At 39.7% G+C, this 16,986-nt stretch overlaps 1 protein-coding gene across 4 annotated transcripts in view; it reads right to left on the bottom strand.

Annotated features, from left to right (window-relative positions):
• The window catches only part of NLN (neurolysin), a 69,529-nt gene that overhangs the window by 9,650 nt on the left and 42,893 nt on the right, over positions 1-16,986 (bottom strand). For all 4 annotated transcript variants that reach the window (XM_081132812.1, XM_081132813.1, XM_081132811.1 and 1 more), the window contains exons 8-11: positions 14,593-14,959; positions 11,628-11,829; positions 1,094-1,280; positions 637-765 (exon numbers count right to left, since the gene is read on the bottom strand). In XM_081132812.1, the coding sequence (XP_080988938.1) occupies positions 637-765; positions 1,094-1,280; positions 11,628-11,829; positions 14,593-14,959 (885 nt within the window). The remainder of the gene's footprint in view (positions 1-636; positions 766-1,093; positions 1,281-11,627; positions 11,830-14,592; positions 14,960-16,986) is intronic.

Here is a 16,986-nt window from a genome sequence, read left to right on the forward strand (position 1 = left end):
ACAGACTCCAGGAACTATTCTGACCTTTATTATCTCTATAAATATGACCAATTCATTTAAATAACAACTTATTGGTGAAAAAAGTCTTCTTACCAACTACATGTAAGAACAATTACATGTTGGCTTCAAATATATATAATATAAATGTAAACACACACATGTATGCAGCTATCCTCCCACCCACATGAATCTCGTAAGTATCAGGTTAGAGATGCCAAGTCAAACTGATCTCAGAGTCAGAAACAATGTTGAAGTCGTGCTTCTCTGAAACTGCCCCTCTGCTAGTTTCTTACTGAAATCATTGGGAAGTCGTGCAGAGAGGGAGGGAGGAGCCAGGTGAGTGCTGCCAAATGTGAATGGCTTTCTGTGCTCTGGGGTGGAGGCCAATTGCTCACGCCTGATTACACTAAAATGCTGCAAAAGCTGGAGCCACCTTTCCTTCAAGCACATTTGGACAGGACAACTCATAATACAGACAGGGTATGCTTATCCGAAAGTCACGGCCTAATGACAGAAGTCAGAAACAAAATACATTAGGTAATCTGCCTGCCACACTCTACCTTCCCTGGTGGTGTGAGGAGTCTATCCTGTGCCACACAGGAAAAATGAACTCAAGCCATAACAGTGCTTACATACCTGGAGTAGCCGCAACACCCAGAATTTCTGTGCAGCATTTCGCATATTCACTCGCAGCATCCAGCGATGTGTTGGTGTGGAGAGACTGATCAACTTTGCTCAGAACAATCTGGCGTAGGGTCAGAAGACCTAATGACATAAGAATGTTTGGGCATGTTTTGCAGAAGAGAACTATGTGTGCTTATAGTACAAGATCAGAGATTTCGAAACTGATTTCTATAGTACTCATTACAAACTGGAAGCAAAATATCTCATCTAAGATGTAAAAGTAGATGTGTTCTTTTCTTGGGCATAATCCCAGGATTCAGTAGTTCAATACATTTAGTGGTCTTCCCATGTTAGCACTCTTGGGGGACTGTCATTGGTAAAAGGGAAACAGTCCTATAGAAGAAGATGCCAGCAATTCCCTATTCAGTGATTCTAATTTATTTTCCTTTTCTAAAATTACATGTCATACCTGTGTTGACCAATCTAGAAGCAACAAGATTTTCAAGCAGGTCATCCATAATAGGCCTTCCATCTTTATAATGCTTTGATAGTCTCCGGAGGGAATCAGTGTCCCACACCCAATTTTCAAGCATTTGTGATGGCACTTCTACAAAGTCAGTTTCCACATTGGTTCCACTAAATCGTGCAAAGTCAGTCTAGAAAGTAAACATAGAGGTCGTTTTAAAAAAAACACAAAACAACAATGAATGCAAAACAAATAGGTGATTAATTATATAAGCAGAGTTCTCTAAAACTTAAGTCAGGATCAGAGTCAACTGCCCCTTTAAATGAAGGGTTAGAACACAGCCACTAAGCAGCATAAAAAATAACTCCAAAATACTCTAAATTAAAGTAATATTTTATTATTTTTAATCATAAACAAACATAGAACAATTATCCAGAAATCATTACTGAAGTTTTAATCAAAATCAATTAAAGAGTTAAATCACAACACTATAGAGCCTGTAGTATACATAGTATAGACAGACACCCATTGTGTATGTGTGATGTTTTGTGTTCTAAACTTCAAATCAGTGGGTCTAAAATAACCATGTTTATAAAAAGTCTGAGTTGTACTTCTCAGATTGGGTAGAAGATGTTACCTGAAAATGAGAAGCCACCCATTGCCCCAGCCAGGTACACCAAAGGGTTGTGGGTTCAGTACTTGGTTCTGGTGAATGCGGGAGGCAACTGATCAATGTTTCTCTCTCACATTGATGTCTCTGTCTCTCTCTCTCTCCTCCCCCTCTAAAAATCAATAAAAAATAAAGAGAAATAAAATAAAAATAAATAAAATGAGCAGCCACTTTAGTGGGAGTTAGGGTTGTATATTAGTTGGCAAGAGGGGTTAGCTAAATGCAGCTAAAGGAAAGGAGAAACAAAGAATACACTCAAAAGTTAAGGCACCCCTCTGTGAAAGAAAAAGGAGTGGGTGATAGAATAAACCAGTGACCGAAAGTAACCTCCCAGGGTGATCTGATCATAAATTCCTAAATGGGCAAGTCATGGTTGGTAGTCATGCCCTAGGCCTATAACTTCCCTAGTAAAAGATTATCTATGCCTTAAGCAAGCCCTGTCCATTGTTTTTGTGCATCTAGGTTAATGCACCTTTGAAAAGCCTTTTTTTCAGACCCCTCTGAAGACCACCATCAAGAGAACACATCATTTTGTTAACTATCCTGTAATCATAGAGATTTCCCACCTTGCTTTTCCCCACCTCATGTAATCCTTCTTCTTCCCTTTCTCAATTCCCAATGTACAAAAAGAACTTCAGAACTGTCATTCGCAGGGAGCATTGGAGATCTTTCTTCCAGGCATGTCCTCAGTTTGGCTCAAATAAACTCATCAAAATTCTCTACAGCTTTGGACATTTCTTATGTCTATACCTCGTAAAAATAAAGTACTTCTTCTGAGGGTCTAGGCTAAGAGTTAAAAATATAGGGGTTTTTTTTGTGTTTTTGTAAGGAAAGTTTAGTAAATTGTTGAGTCAGACGTCAGAAAAGCTCTTGAGCAGAAAGCTGGGACTTTACTAGAACAGGCTGGTGTTTTTTAATCTTCATAGCATCCAAAGAACTTGTGTAAAACTGCCACTGGGTCGCCTGGGGATTATCATTCTGTTTTCTTCCCTGCACCTGCACCTTGTTTCCCTCTTCAGAAGCTTTGGATCCCAGTCTTCGCTTCCTGACTTCATCATCCCTGGGGCTCCAAAGGGAAGGGAAGGGGAGAGGGACTTAACCATGGGCGAAGCGAGCAGATGGGACGCCGAATCAGACGCCGAGTCCGTAGCAAATAACCATTCTGCTTTTGGCCCAGGGCAGGCGCACAGATGTCAATGCCAACTCACATTCTGCCTTCCTCCCTTTATGCAAAAAAATGTTTTGCTTGACTTCCCATTATAATTGTGCTGATCCTAGATATGAAGAGCTGCAAATCCTGAAGGGCCAAAGGAAACTGAAATCACTGGGTTGCTGGAATGGGCCACCTGTGTTAGAGGACATCCCAATAAAAAATTCTTACAGGGAAAGGGTTCCAGAAAACTGCTGAATATTTTGCCTCTTTTTTGTATATAATCTTCTAAAGCAAATGAACCTACATTTAGATAAAACAAACTTATACAATAATTGTAACATCCAACATTTATTGAGACTTTACTATGTCAGGCATTATGCTAGGTCCTTTACATGGATTATCTGATTTAAATTCCAAAACAACTGTATGAAGTAAGTTATGTAATCTCCGTATCTGAGATAAGGAAATTGAGGCACACTACAATTAAAAGAACTAGGATTTGAAACCATGTGATCTGATGCAAATTTTAACCACAAATGCTATAATGCCTCCCTATCTTATTGAAAAAAATAGAAAAAAATAAAATAAAAGGTTAAGTTATACTGTTACAAAATGACCGAGTCTTCTTGGAAGGGATCTAAATCAGATCAAATTTGCCTTTATGTAAAGAGTAAGCGGTTTTAGTGTACTTCCGTAGAAATCTGACTTCCTCTATGTACTGGAAGATTTTTCAAAGACCAATTATAAGGCTGACGTGCACATGCCAGCCTCTGTAACCATCTATTCTGGACTCGGAATTCTGTAATACGAACTACACAATTTTCTAAAGATTATAGTTTTTAAATAAGTACTACCAGCAAATAAAGGCAAAATCACAGCATCAGCTACCACTATACAACATTTTGACAAAAAACATAAATTTTGCATATCCTGCTTGTGTGAATATTTTTTAATTAGTATTTGCAGATGGTGGGGGAAAATCAACCCCAAATAAAAACAAAATGCATGTGTGTGTTGGTGGTGATGACGGTGTTTCAGAACCTAGAAAAACATGAGCAAATGAATAAGTCATGAGTTAGAATTGAATAAAGGAAGAATTAATGCAGTTATGTCATGCAGAGTCGAGAAGAGAAGGCTTATTCTATCTAAAGCCATCTTGCAGTGGGGGAGAGAGCACAGCAAATGAATGAACAGATCAACAATGTCTTCTAAAGAACAAAAGGAAATGATTGCAAAGAGTAAAAGCTAAAAATAACCCTGCTGCTTACTAATTTCCCGAAAGTCAGTTGCGCTGTTTCTCTGTGTGCCCTTTGGGTAGTATCATTTAAATATTTTTCAAATGAGGAAACAAAGAATCTACAAATTTCAAAAGCTCAATTTCTAGCAAACAACTAAATCTTAAAGAGCAAGGCATCCACAGCCAGCCACTGTCTATGCCCACGACAGAAACCGAGGGCAAATCTCAGGATCCAGCAGCTTGATGGGGGCCGGACATGCAAAACAGCGAGGCGGCTGAGTTATTACTCATCGTTGAGTAGCGAGCAAATACCACCCCCAGCTTTAGAGAGAGAGGAAGGGAGAGGGACAGATAGAAACAACGATGAGAAAGAAACACCATCGATCGGCTGCCTCCTGCACGCCCCCTACCTGGGGATCAAGCCAGCAACTCGGGCATGTGCCCTGACCAGGAATTGAACCCCTTGGTTCCTGGGTTGACACTCAACCACTGAGCCACACAGCCAAGCCCACCCCCAGTTTTAAACTATGGGTTCCAAAGAACCCTAAAAAGTACTTTTATAAAAAAAATTTTATTTGTCAGTGGTCATTCCATATCCTGACCTGTCTGATCTACCCCTAAACCCAGGAATGATAGAGACATTCATATAACGAAGCATTAAAACAAGAACAGTGCTACTGTCTCCTAGGCTTTGCCATAAATAGAGAGTTAAAGGTCAGGCTTGATTTTAACTTCACGTATACCTAGAAATCACTGGAGTAATAGTAATAGAGAGAACCTGAATAACACTGTTAACTCTTTTATTAATCTTCACAGCAGCCCATAGTTCAACAGCTCATATCACCACCATCATTTTAAAGACACATGAAACAACACATAATCTACAGGAATCTTGAAAACTGCATCTTAAATTCACAGGCTTACTCCCAAACTGGCTATACCTTCCTGATTACTACTTCTTATACTGAAATGGCTTCTTTTTAGATATAAACAAATACAAGTACTCCTCAAACTCAAATGCAAAGTAGGCTGGGGAGTATGCATGCCTTATTTACCACTCTATCTCCAAAAGCCAACACAACCCCAGAAAGTCGTTGATGGTCAATAAATATTTGTGAAATAAATGAAGCTGTGAGAATGTTTCTATATGAAGACCCAAACTTGAAACAACTCTAAGAGACTTTCTCTTATTATCAGGCTCGACCTGACCTCTTAGCCTCCAACATAGCATCATCTCACTATTCTTTCAATATTTGTATCCTTTAATAATAGGTTTTAATTTTTAAAAATTTACATTTCATGACCTCAAACTAAAATCTAAACATTCAAGATACTACCTTTTTTTAGTTTTGAAACTCATCCTACCATATTCAGTATGTCAGGCACAATAGATAATCAATAACTGTCTCTGAGGTAATTAAACACTTTTCTCTTTTAAAAACATTTTTCCAATTATTTAAAAATACAGTAAGTAAATGAAAATAATAGCTTGTCTCCAAGCAGAAATAAGTGATGCAAAGATCATCACATTTGGTTTATGACTTTAGCATTTATTCCATGTACACATGTGAGTATGTATTATATATAAACAAATGAACACACAAATAAATAATGAAAATGAGATCCTGAAAGAAATCACTTCTAACAGTGACGTTGGAAACGATAGCATTGTTCAAGGTTGGGAGTAGGGAGCAAAGAACACAAGGCTGTTGACAGGTGTTCACTGTACTATCAGGACTGAAACCTAAGAGGTCAGCTTACACAGAGGGATGCGTGGAATTAGATAAACTCATTTATTCCAAATGAGTTTAAGTGAGACTGATTTAGAGGGAGTGCCATTTAAGAAACATAGGAGAAAGACATACTTGGGAGACCAAACACAGTGTCTCCAGTGCATGGATTGAGAGCACAGAGAATGGTTGGTTATAGGCCAGAGTGGTGAAGAGCTTGACAGTCAGATCCTGAGTAAATCATTTAACTTTCCTAAGTCTCAGCTTCTTCCATTTGGAAATGGGAAAAATAAAAGTATAATAATAGCAGTAGATTGGTAAATCTACTTCAGAGAATACTGTAGGGACGAAATTAACTCGTAAGTGTAAGGCACCGAGTCTCCATAGTGCGTGCACATGGGAAGTGCCAAGTACATCTTGGCTGCTATTATGCTCCTTAGCCTGCCCGGTGTGCCTGAGCAGGATGGTCTTGGCTGGTCCAACTCAGCTTGTCCCAGGCTTCCTCCAGGTATCTATTCCTTGGTGTTAACGATGCAGATAACACAGCCACATCTCTCTTCAGCTAATCTCCTACCACTCCCACTACTCTAAACTGCCCATTCTACTCTAGCTTCAGGAATCAAACTTCTAAGCAGGCAGTAGTCATTAAAACAAACCAAACCCAAACAGAAACCTAAGGTTTCCAATCACCTGCCACAGATCCTCACCCAAAATCCATCTGTGAATTCTCTTAAACCCTAGTGACTGTACTTCTCCTCATGGCAACTCCACCCCTGCCTCTTAAATTATGACTTGTATGCTACTTATAGATCCCCAAAGCTCTGAATTACATATAAGCAGTTACAAGACTACTTCTAATATGTATAGCACTTTACGTTTTCCCAAGTACCTTTTCACACATCACTTAATCTCTCATCAGCACCCCAGGGATGGAGCTATGAGAAGTTTTGCCATTCTCATTTTATGGGTAAGGAAAATAAGACGGCTCAAGGACGACGAATAACTTGCCAAAGTCACATAGCCAGACCCACAAACACACAGATGATCTTTAATCTAGTGCTCTTGTCGTAACACCAGTGTGCCTGCCTGACTGACACAGGATATGTTTAATTACGACTGTACCTAATTAAAGATACTTAAAGTAGACAAGATGCTCTACTAGTCTCTTGACCAAATTAACAGTTTATTTAAAAATCACGATTTGAATTTTATCTGCTCTTCCGTCCCTTTCATTTTTAATTAGTAAGGCTTTGTGATTCTGAGGGGTTGCTTTAAAATATCTCTAACAGTCCAAAACTGATAAATGCCCTTAACTCGCAAACCATCACAGGCACCACAATGGAGGCTGGAAGAAGCACGACGGTTCTTTTCTTCATAAGTTCAAAAGGCCAGCGATCACTGAGAGCCTCAACCACAATAAAGCCTTGAAACAGGAACAGACACTAGAGATACCACCTCTTGATTGCCATCTTCAAAATTACCTCCCCTGCAGTGTAAACACAAGCAAATAGGAGCAAAACTCATCTCCTGAGTGATGAGATGGTAGACAGATGGAACTAGTGCATCTACATGCTTGAAACTGGCTGTTCCTGCCGACATTTAAATATCCCCGTGACAGGCTCCAACCAGCCCGGCTGGTCATCAAGCCTGCAAACTGCCACAGCGGAGGACTCACAATGAGCGGCACAGCTCAGATCCAATGTACTAAATATGCACAGGAAGTTTTTAATTCACAACATAGTTGCCAGGTACATCAGAAGTGTTTTACTAAACATTAAAGCTATTAAACTCCTCATTCACTGCCATTCAGGTCAGGTCAGTACAAAAGGGTTTGAAATTATTACAAAGCTGCAAATATATGGATCTGTGCCTATATTTTAAGACAAAAGTAGTGATCACTGGGTTCCATGTATGACTACCTTAAAAGTTCTTAAAATGTGATAGGACATTTGAAAGGATTAATAGACAAATCACAGATTTGTCAAAGAAAATCTTGTGAGGAGATAACCAGGTAAGAGACTGCACTAACATACTGTTCAACTGTAGGACACATGTTGTGTTCATGAACGAGGTTAAGCAGGCTTTCAGACTCGAATATAGTCTACTGCTCCAAGAGACACCAAACTGATGGGATAAACAAATATTTCCGTCATGAGTCAAACAGCTCTAAAATGACATAGTACCAAGGTAATATTTTCCAGTACTAAAGTGCCACCTCAAAGGATCAAAAATAATATCAATAATGAAAGTAACAGAGTTGTGGAGAACTGCACTATGAATATGTGGTAAGCATATGATATTAAGGTTATAAGAGGTCTGTGTCCGAAAACAAGGACATATATCAACAGCACTGAAACCCCATTTGAGGATCACTATCATTTTACCTTTTTTATTTATTTATTTTAAAATATATTTTTATTGATTTCAGAGAGAGGAAGGGAGAGAGAGAGAAACATCAATGATGAGAAAGTCATTGATGGGCTGCCTCCTGCACGCCCCATGCTGGGGATCGAGCCCGCAACCCGGGCATGTGCCCTGACCGGGAATCGAACCTCTATCTCCTGGATCATAGGTTGATGCTCAACTGCTTTGCCATGCCAGCGGGGCTCACTATTATTTTAATAAATGTGAAATTAGGACGCCAAATTACTTCCTTGTGAAATCACTAGCTGATAATCATATCCAAATAAAGAGGAAACTGCAGGAGTTCTTTACTTGGAATCTATTATGGTCTGGGCTTCAAGGGCTCTGTGAGCTCTTTGGAATTCCATGTAAAAACTTGAGTGGATAAGTACATGTGCATTTTTCTGGAAGAGGTATCCACAGCTTAAATAAGACTTTTGTAGGGTCCTTAGATCCTCCAAAGTTAAGATCCACTGTTCTAAAAGTAGGCCGGTATATAAATACATAACTAGATCTTGGATAATCTAAGTAATATCCCATAAGTCTGAAATTAAGAAAATTATTTCACTTTTCTACGTTACTCATAAAAGTAATTTAGAAAAATGGAAACTAGATGCATCCTAATTAAAGAAAACATTAGTCATTAGTCATTAGAATGGACAATGATGGAAAATAAGTATTTCTGGACTCCTATTGCTGTAAAAATAGAATTTAAAAGTAAGAAAATTTAGGTTATTTCTTGGGTTAAACAGAGAATAGAAACGGTTACATTAGTATGTCCGGACTTAATTATCTGAACAGATTCATATCCTATTCCCCTCTGTTTTTTTTGTTTTGTTTTTTGTTTTAAATAAAACATAGAAGCATCAGGATTGTAGCATTTTGGAAATGAGTGGATACATTTTCGGTTCTTGCAAAATCAGAGGCTACTCTGGGGGTTAGGGATGCCGGATGTTCAGGACTGAACTGCATGGGTCAGAACAACAAAAATTGTCCCCTGCTCTGCGCGCCTCGTATTTCTCGCTGGGCACTCAAATAAATGAAAAATCTACAACTGAGTGAGCCTAGAAACTAACTCCACTGCACATATTTTTGCAAAGTCCTTTTTACACATTTTTAATTTCCAAGGTGCTAAATACTGGGATCAACTGTGTAAATCAAAGTAAGACTACTTTTTCTTTTGGAAGCTTCTTAAGAGGTGTTCACCATTTTGGGAAATCCCGTCACCACTATGCTATGGGCTGAATGTGTTCCTTCCCCAAATCAATATCCCCGGTGTGATGGCAGCAGGTGGGGCTTTGGGAGGCGAGTAGGTCCTGAAGATGGAGCCCTCGTGAACAGGATGAGTGCCTTTATAAAAGAGGCCCCATGGAGGTCCGCCACCCTTTCCACCATGTGAGGACAAGAAAGCAGGTCCTCACCAGGCACCCTGATCTTGGACTTTCACCCTCCAGAACTGTGAGAAACTTCTGTTGTTTATAAGCTACCTGGTTTATGCTATTGTTATAGCAACATGAACTAAGACAACGGCAACGCCATTCTTGGAGTTGAGCTGGCAACACAAACCACTTATATCAGCCTGCAGTTGGGTCCACCCTGCTGCTGGATTCAGGGCTGTTCACATATAGTGCAAATCCACGTATACGACATTATGTCTTAGTACGTAGGTGTGCCAAGGCATTACCATTTGAAAACCATAAAAAAATATTTCTTTTCACGAGGACATTATATCAATTATAAAAATTCTCTGTTATAAGCAAAGGCTGCTAGGGAAAAACTAGTAAAATCCAAATACAGTGTGGGGTTTAGTTCAGAGTTTTGTACCGACACCAACTTCCTGGTGGTGGCACACATACTATAGTAAGGTAAGATGCTAACATAAGGGAATCAAGGTGAGGGGCACTTGGACAATTTCTGTACTATCTCTGCAACTTTTCTGCAGATCTAAAACTATTCTAATAAAAAGATTATATATTAAAATTTACCTTTAGAGATATATAGAGATTTCAAATTTGGAAAACTGTCCTTCCATTTCTGTTAACATCAGTTTTTAAATTTTATTTCTTGAGTTTTGTTTTTTAAAAAAATATCTTTATTGATTTCAGAGAGAGGAAAGGAGGGGGAGAGAGGGAGATAAAAACATCAATGATGAGAGAGTCACTGATCGGCTGCCTAGCCCGCAACCCGGGCATGTGACCTGACCGGGAATTGAACCCCGATCTCCTGGATCCTAGGTCAACACTCAACTGCTGAGCCACACCTGGCCAGGCTCTTGAGTTTATTTAAGCCAAACTGACAACATAAGCTGGGGGGCAGGATCTCAAATGCTCCAACATCAGTGTTTTGGTTTTTTTTATTTTGATTTATTAGTTTCTTTGCCTTTATTGTTGAGAATATTACAGATGTCCGCTTTTTATCCCCACTGATCCTCTCCACCCCACATCCATCCCATCCCCAGGCTTTCTCCACACCAATGCCTGTGTCCATGGCCAACATCAGTTTTTAAAACTGTTAGATTGAACTACTGAACTGTCTGTTTTCATATGTCAATGAGTTAAATATTAGCAAGTTCATATGGTTTATCCTAGAACAGTTGGGGTCTAGTTGATGGGACTGCATTGTAATGTTGAGAATAAGTGTAGTTTTCATATTCTGAAATAAAGAAAAATCAGCTACAATCCATTACACACACACACACACACACACACACACACACTCCCTCTCTGGCAAATTCTCCCCATGGTTATACTACATGATTTATGATTTTAATTTGAGGCTAGTAAACAAAGGACTTATAAAATATTTATTATTAAAAAAGGAGTCAAGAACCTGAGATAGCTGAAAACCATTTAACTACACAAAGCATTAACAAGCAGAAGAGACAGAGTACACCAGTTGTTTATCTGTGAAGCTTATACCAAATTCCTATGGAAAAGAAAAAAATTAAAATCAGAGTATTTGTGCCCTGGCCGATGTTGCTCAGTGGTTAGAGCATCAGACTGCACATTGAAGGGTTGTGGGTTTGCTCCCTGGCCCTGCTTCTCCCTGGTGCATGCAGGAAGGCAACCAATAGACGTGTCCTCTCTCGCTGATGTTTCTCTCTCTCTCTCCCCCTCCTTCTCTTTCATTCTCAATAAGGCGCTTTCATCAGTGAATTCATCTCCAAGTACAAATATGCTCTGAAACAGAATGCAATCAGAAAAATTTTGTGTTTTTGCAGAAGGCCTGTGAAGTTCTTGAACATGTTCAGCTTCTGAAAAAATATGGTAAAGAGAGAAACCTAAGTGCAGTGAGAAAAAAAATGTGGAAAAGCATTTGGCAGGTTTACCATCAAAATCACTCACCTGTGCACAAATCTGATGCATGACATGACCAAACTCGTGGAAGTAGGTCCTCACCTCATCGTGCCTCAGGAGGGAGGGACGACCTGCGAGGGGCTGTGAGAAGTTCACCACAAGGGCTGCCACCGACATCATGCGGCTCCCGTCGGGGAGGAGGCAGCCAGGCTGGAGGCCAAAGCAGGCTGCGTGGTTGTACTTCCCTTCCCTAGGGACCAGAGCACAGCCTGTGAGACTCGAGCACGCTGCTCTAGCAACACTGCCCTGGCCTCTCTGAGCCGTTAAGTCATATTTCATACATATTTGATAGAAGACGCTTCAAAACATTTAATTCACTTTTTAGAAAGCAGGTCGACATTGTGTTAAAATGGAAAAACTAAAACTAAACATACAAAACCCCACTATCACGTCACATGAGTTATATCTCCAAGGTTTCCTTTGTTGAAAATTTTTTTCAGAATTAAGAATATGTACCACACTGAGTATACAGCTGCATGTCCAACTTATTTTATTTATTTATTTTATAGAATTTATTGGGGTGACATTGGTTAATAAAATTATACAGGTTTCAGGTATACAATTCTATAATACACCATCTGTATATTGTATGGTGTGTTCACCACCCCACTGCATGTCCAACTTTTTTCTTTTCTTTTTCTGGTCATTCCTTTTTATTTATTTATTTATTTTTATTTTTTATTTTTGTTTAAAATATTAAATGTCCAACTTTTGAAATGAGCTCCTGCTTTTCTTCCTCAAAGAAGAAGTCACAATTTATTAACCAATGTCACTCCAATAAATTCAATAAAAAAATTTTTAAGAAAGGAGTCATTAAACACTAAATAGTGTTGAAATCTGAGATAAAAGATACAGTTTGATTCACGAGGTGGTTTTCCCTTAAAAACAGAATTGATACAAACCAAATTCCATACAATAAGGTGGTTCTTTTTATTCAAGGAGGGAAGAATCAGGGTTCATAACTAAATGAGCTCCTGTGACAGACTACACAAGCCTTTTTGAAAGAGATGCTCCCAGTTAGCCTGGGAAAAGCATAAATGATACCATAAAGTTGTCTGTTCTTAGACACTGTGGAATCGGCGAGGGTCTCTCCAAAAGCTAAGGGCCATTAGACTCTAGGACTAGGTTGCCACCTTCTTTTTTGCTAGAAGAATAACAGTACTTTCAGGTTGGGGTGAATTTTTTAGTTTGATTTGTATGTATTTTTCTGTATTATCTTTTCTTGGTGACTCTTAGGCTTCTTCCTGCTGATGCTATTAAAGTTAAAAAAAAAAAAGTAGTCTTTTTCCAGCAACTATTATGATGTATAAAGTTGGAACAGGCATCATTGCTCCTCTCTTTACAACAATAACATGCTGGAAAATCTGCAAATCACAACTTTCCTTGAATCTGTCAGAAAGCAGAGGTTGAATGGCAATCAACTAACCTACGGTCTAAGACAGTTGCCTCCAGAGAGAGAGAGGAAGGAAGGAAGCACACTTTTTTTTTTTTTTTTTTAAAAAAGCCTGGAGCACATACTGCAAACACCAGTAAGAAAAAAATTTAACAAATTGCTAAACGCTGATGGTGGACCAGCAATAATCAAGAACCAACAGGAACTGTAGAAAAGGGAAACTATGCCTCCAACTGCAGGTCTTCTCCACAGACCTCACTGGATGCACACAAAGGGACTGGGGCAGGATGGGGGCCCTGAGCAAGCATCAGTTGGGATCAAGCTCTGGGGGCGGGGCAGCTGCTGTCATGAAGGCCCAAGGCACTGCCTAGACCCTCTTTACTCTTCCCTACAGGACAAAAGCCTTCAACTTCTGGGAGAAGGACAACAAGCCATGCTTCCTGAAGAGCACTAGTGAAAACCCACTGCCCCTGGGGAAGGAAACAAAAAACCCTCTACACCCGCAGAAGAGCTAGAGTGCACTGTGGGCCCCGACTTACGGTCGAGGGTGGGGCAGGAACACTGAAAGGCCACACTCCTAAGACCCAGGGACACAGAGCTTACCTAAGAGTGATGCTTAATCAGAATAGCAGAGACTTCCCTCTTCCTAACCAGGCTAATAAGCATCCAGGAACAAATAATAGCAGTCTAGTGCTGAGAGAGGAGCTAGAGCATGGTACAAGATCTGCTCTGAAGCATGGCACAAAGGAAAGACCTAAACTTGAGGGTGGAACAGACACTGAGGAAAACTCGGGCAAACCAGTTCCAATCCTAAACGTAAGATACAGTAATCTGAAGTTTTTGGTGCACTGAGGTCAACCATGGCAACAACAAATCTCAAATCCAACTCAACTACTAACTAGATTGAATCAAACACACATTAAAGGCCTACCAGAAGTAATTATGTGCCCATTTCTAGGTATTAAAACTATTTACCTCAGTCTTTACTGTCAATATAAGAAGTCTGGCTTTCAAAAAAAATTGTAAGGCATACAAAGATGCAAGGGAAAAAACCACACACTGTCAAGAAGCAAAGAAAACAGATTCAGATATGGCAATAATGTTGGAGCTCTATCAAATCAAGTATTTAAAATCATTAAAATCATTAAATGTTAACAGTTCTGGAAGATGCTACCTTTCACCACTCATTTTCAATATCATACTGGAAGTCCTAGCTAATAAGACAAGAAAAGGTATTAAAAAGGTATACAGATTGGGAAGGAGGAAATAAAACTGTCTTTGTCTGCAGATGACAGGACTGTGTAGAAAATCTAAAAGAATCAACAGAAGAACTCCTGGAACTAATCAGTGATTACAGCGAGGTTACAGGATATAAGGTTAATATACAAAAGTAAGTAAGTAATGGACAGTAAAACATTCTGGCCAGACATTCTGGCTTCAGAACCCCCATCTTTAATCGCTTTACTAAGAACCAAACAAGAGATCTATGGAAGACAAGAGTGTTAGTCTGGGTAGGAGCTGAATCCTTAAGATCCCTTCCAGTAACATGATAACCTGTACCTTGGGTAGAGGTCCAAGTAGAACTGTCCCAGCACTTCTCCTGTGGCTTTTTCCTTCACAGTGTAAAGTGTAACACTTTTATTCCACACGTGAGCATCTGCCACTTGCTCAAATGAGAGTCCCAACAACTCCTGGTAGATGCCGAGCAAGCCTTCAGTAACCACTTCAATGGGGAAGAACTCCTTGAGGACCTCCTGGTCTATGGAGTACCTGAGCTCTTCTGTCTGCGCCATGTAGTAATACAGATCCCAGGCATTGATTTTCCCATCGTATTCAAAACCTCTCTCTTCACATTCCTTTTTCTTCAAATTCAAAATAAACTCTCGCTCTGCCTCACCCAAGGGTTTTAATTTCTGGCTTAAATCATCTGTGAGGAAAGAGGGAAAAGTCAACGATGTATTGCTCTTAGGAGCAAGTATGTTCATACATACCCATGTTTCAGCATGGTGCTTCCTAGAGTGCTTGAAACAGATAAACTGAGGAGAAAGGGAGGTGGGAAGGAGAGAGAGGGAGGGAGGGAGGGAGGGAGGAAGGGAAGGAAGGAAGGAGAGAAGGAGAGAGGGAGAGAGGGAGAGAGGGAGGGGGAGGGAGGGAGATGGAGGAAAAGAGGGAGGTAGGGAGACAGGGAGAGGGAGGGAGAGGGAGGGAGAGAGGGAGGGAGAGAGAGAGGAAAGGAGGGACGGAGGGAGGCTTAGGCTCCCCAGAAAGGCAGGGAAAATAAATCCAATGTGCCCTGTGACTAGTATTACTAAAACTGTTCAATGCCTTTGATGGCTATGGGTTAGTTTCACTACCCCATTCTTATGAAGAAGGTCCATCTGGACACAATGATTACACTTTTTTAAAAAAAATACGTATCTATCTTTATTGATTTCAGAGAGAGGAAGGGAGAGGGAAAGAGAGAGAGAGAAAAACATCAATGATGAGAGAGTCATTGATCTGCTGCCTCCTGCATGCCCCCTCCCGGGGGTCGAGCCCACAACCTGGGCATGTGCCCTGACTGGGAACTGAACCTCAACCTCCCCGATCCTAGGTCGATGCTCAACCGCTGAGCCATGCCGGCAGGGCTGATTCCACTTTTTAGATGGATACCTCAACTTTTGACTATTTTACTGTACTTGGCGAAATGAATTTGCTCTTATTATGTATTTATTCTTCACAATTTGTTTTGTATATAAGATAAACATGCTCGGCTCTGTAAGGAACATGGCAGCTGGCGAAGCAGCCCCGTCGTGTGAGGTGAGGCCAGAGCCTGAGGAGTGCTGTGAAGGGAAAGAAGGGAACTCACAGAAGATAAAAGAGGAACAGCTCTGAGTGGGTCTGTCAGAGGTATGAGAATACAGGGGCGAGAGGACGGCTCAGATGGGCATATGCCAATTTCAAATGAGAGGGAAACGACTTTAAAGGAATTAAGTTAATCAGGCAGTTCTTTAAAAAAAATTTCAGTATGTACAGTTAAAACTAAAGGAAACATTTTCATCAAACCTCTTAACTCCCTGAGACATTTTTTGTATAACATGCATCAGTATGTGACAACTACTTATTCACATCTCTGTTGTTTCTACTCAGGGAAAATTCATTGAGAAAGAGGCCTCATTTTATTCCTTTCTATGGTTTTACCACTTACTGTACTCCTAATATAGAATAGCTATTCCCTAAATGTCTTATGAATGAATAAATGAATTATATGACTAACTATCACTTATAGAGCATCTGCTACATGTCACATATGATGCCAGCATATACATTAATAATGCAACGTATGGTCAGTGAGGACATAGTGGAGTAAATTTTGGGCTAAAGGCTGATTTTAAGCCATTATTAATAACCTCCAACTTAATTAAGCTAATAAAAAAATACCAAAGTAAAAGACTACATACTTTGACTAGTTGTTAAAGGTGAATAAAGTCTGAAAGGGGCCAAGAGGAAAGTTAAAAAGAAAATCATACTTTGGTAAACTCTGATTAGAGAAGATTACAATAAAAATCAGCATCTATACCAAGTTGTTACTCAACCATTTTCACTAAGATGAGAGAAGAAAACAGTGACTATTGGAGTAGTGACACTAAATTGAGATGGGGATGGGAAGGGTGTACAGTATCAATGACTGAATGTCATGGACTTAAGAACTACGGTTTTAAAAAGATTAGTGATGTGAACATAGTTATTAGATAATAGTTTTGATGCGTATTATTTGACATTACTTTTATATACAGTAAGTGGCTCCTAGAGTATAAAATGCTTATTTTTTGTTTATATGTGTTTATTTTCATTTATGTCACATTTGTCAGCTCATTTCATCTGAATTCATAAGTAGCTACACTATAACTACAATCACCAAGTGGCAGTAAACAAAGCTGGTAAGCTAATACTCACTGTTAGGACCCCAGATGT

This window comes from Miniopterus schreibersii (genome assembly GCF_964146895.1).
Source record: "Miniopterus schreibersii genome assembly, chromosome: 3".
Classification (NCBI taxonomy): Eukaryota; Metazoa; Chordata; class Mammalia; order Chiroptera; family Miniopteridae; genus Miniopterus; species Miniopterus schreibersii.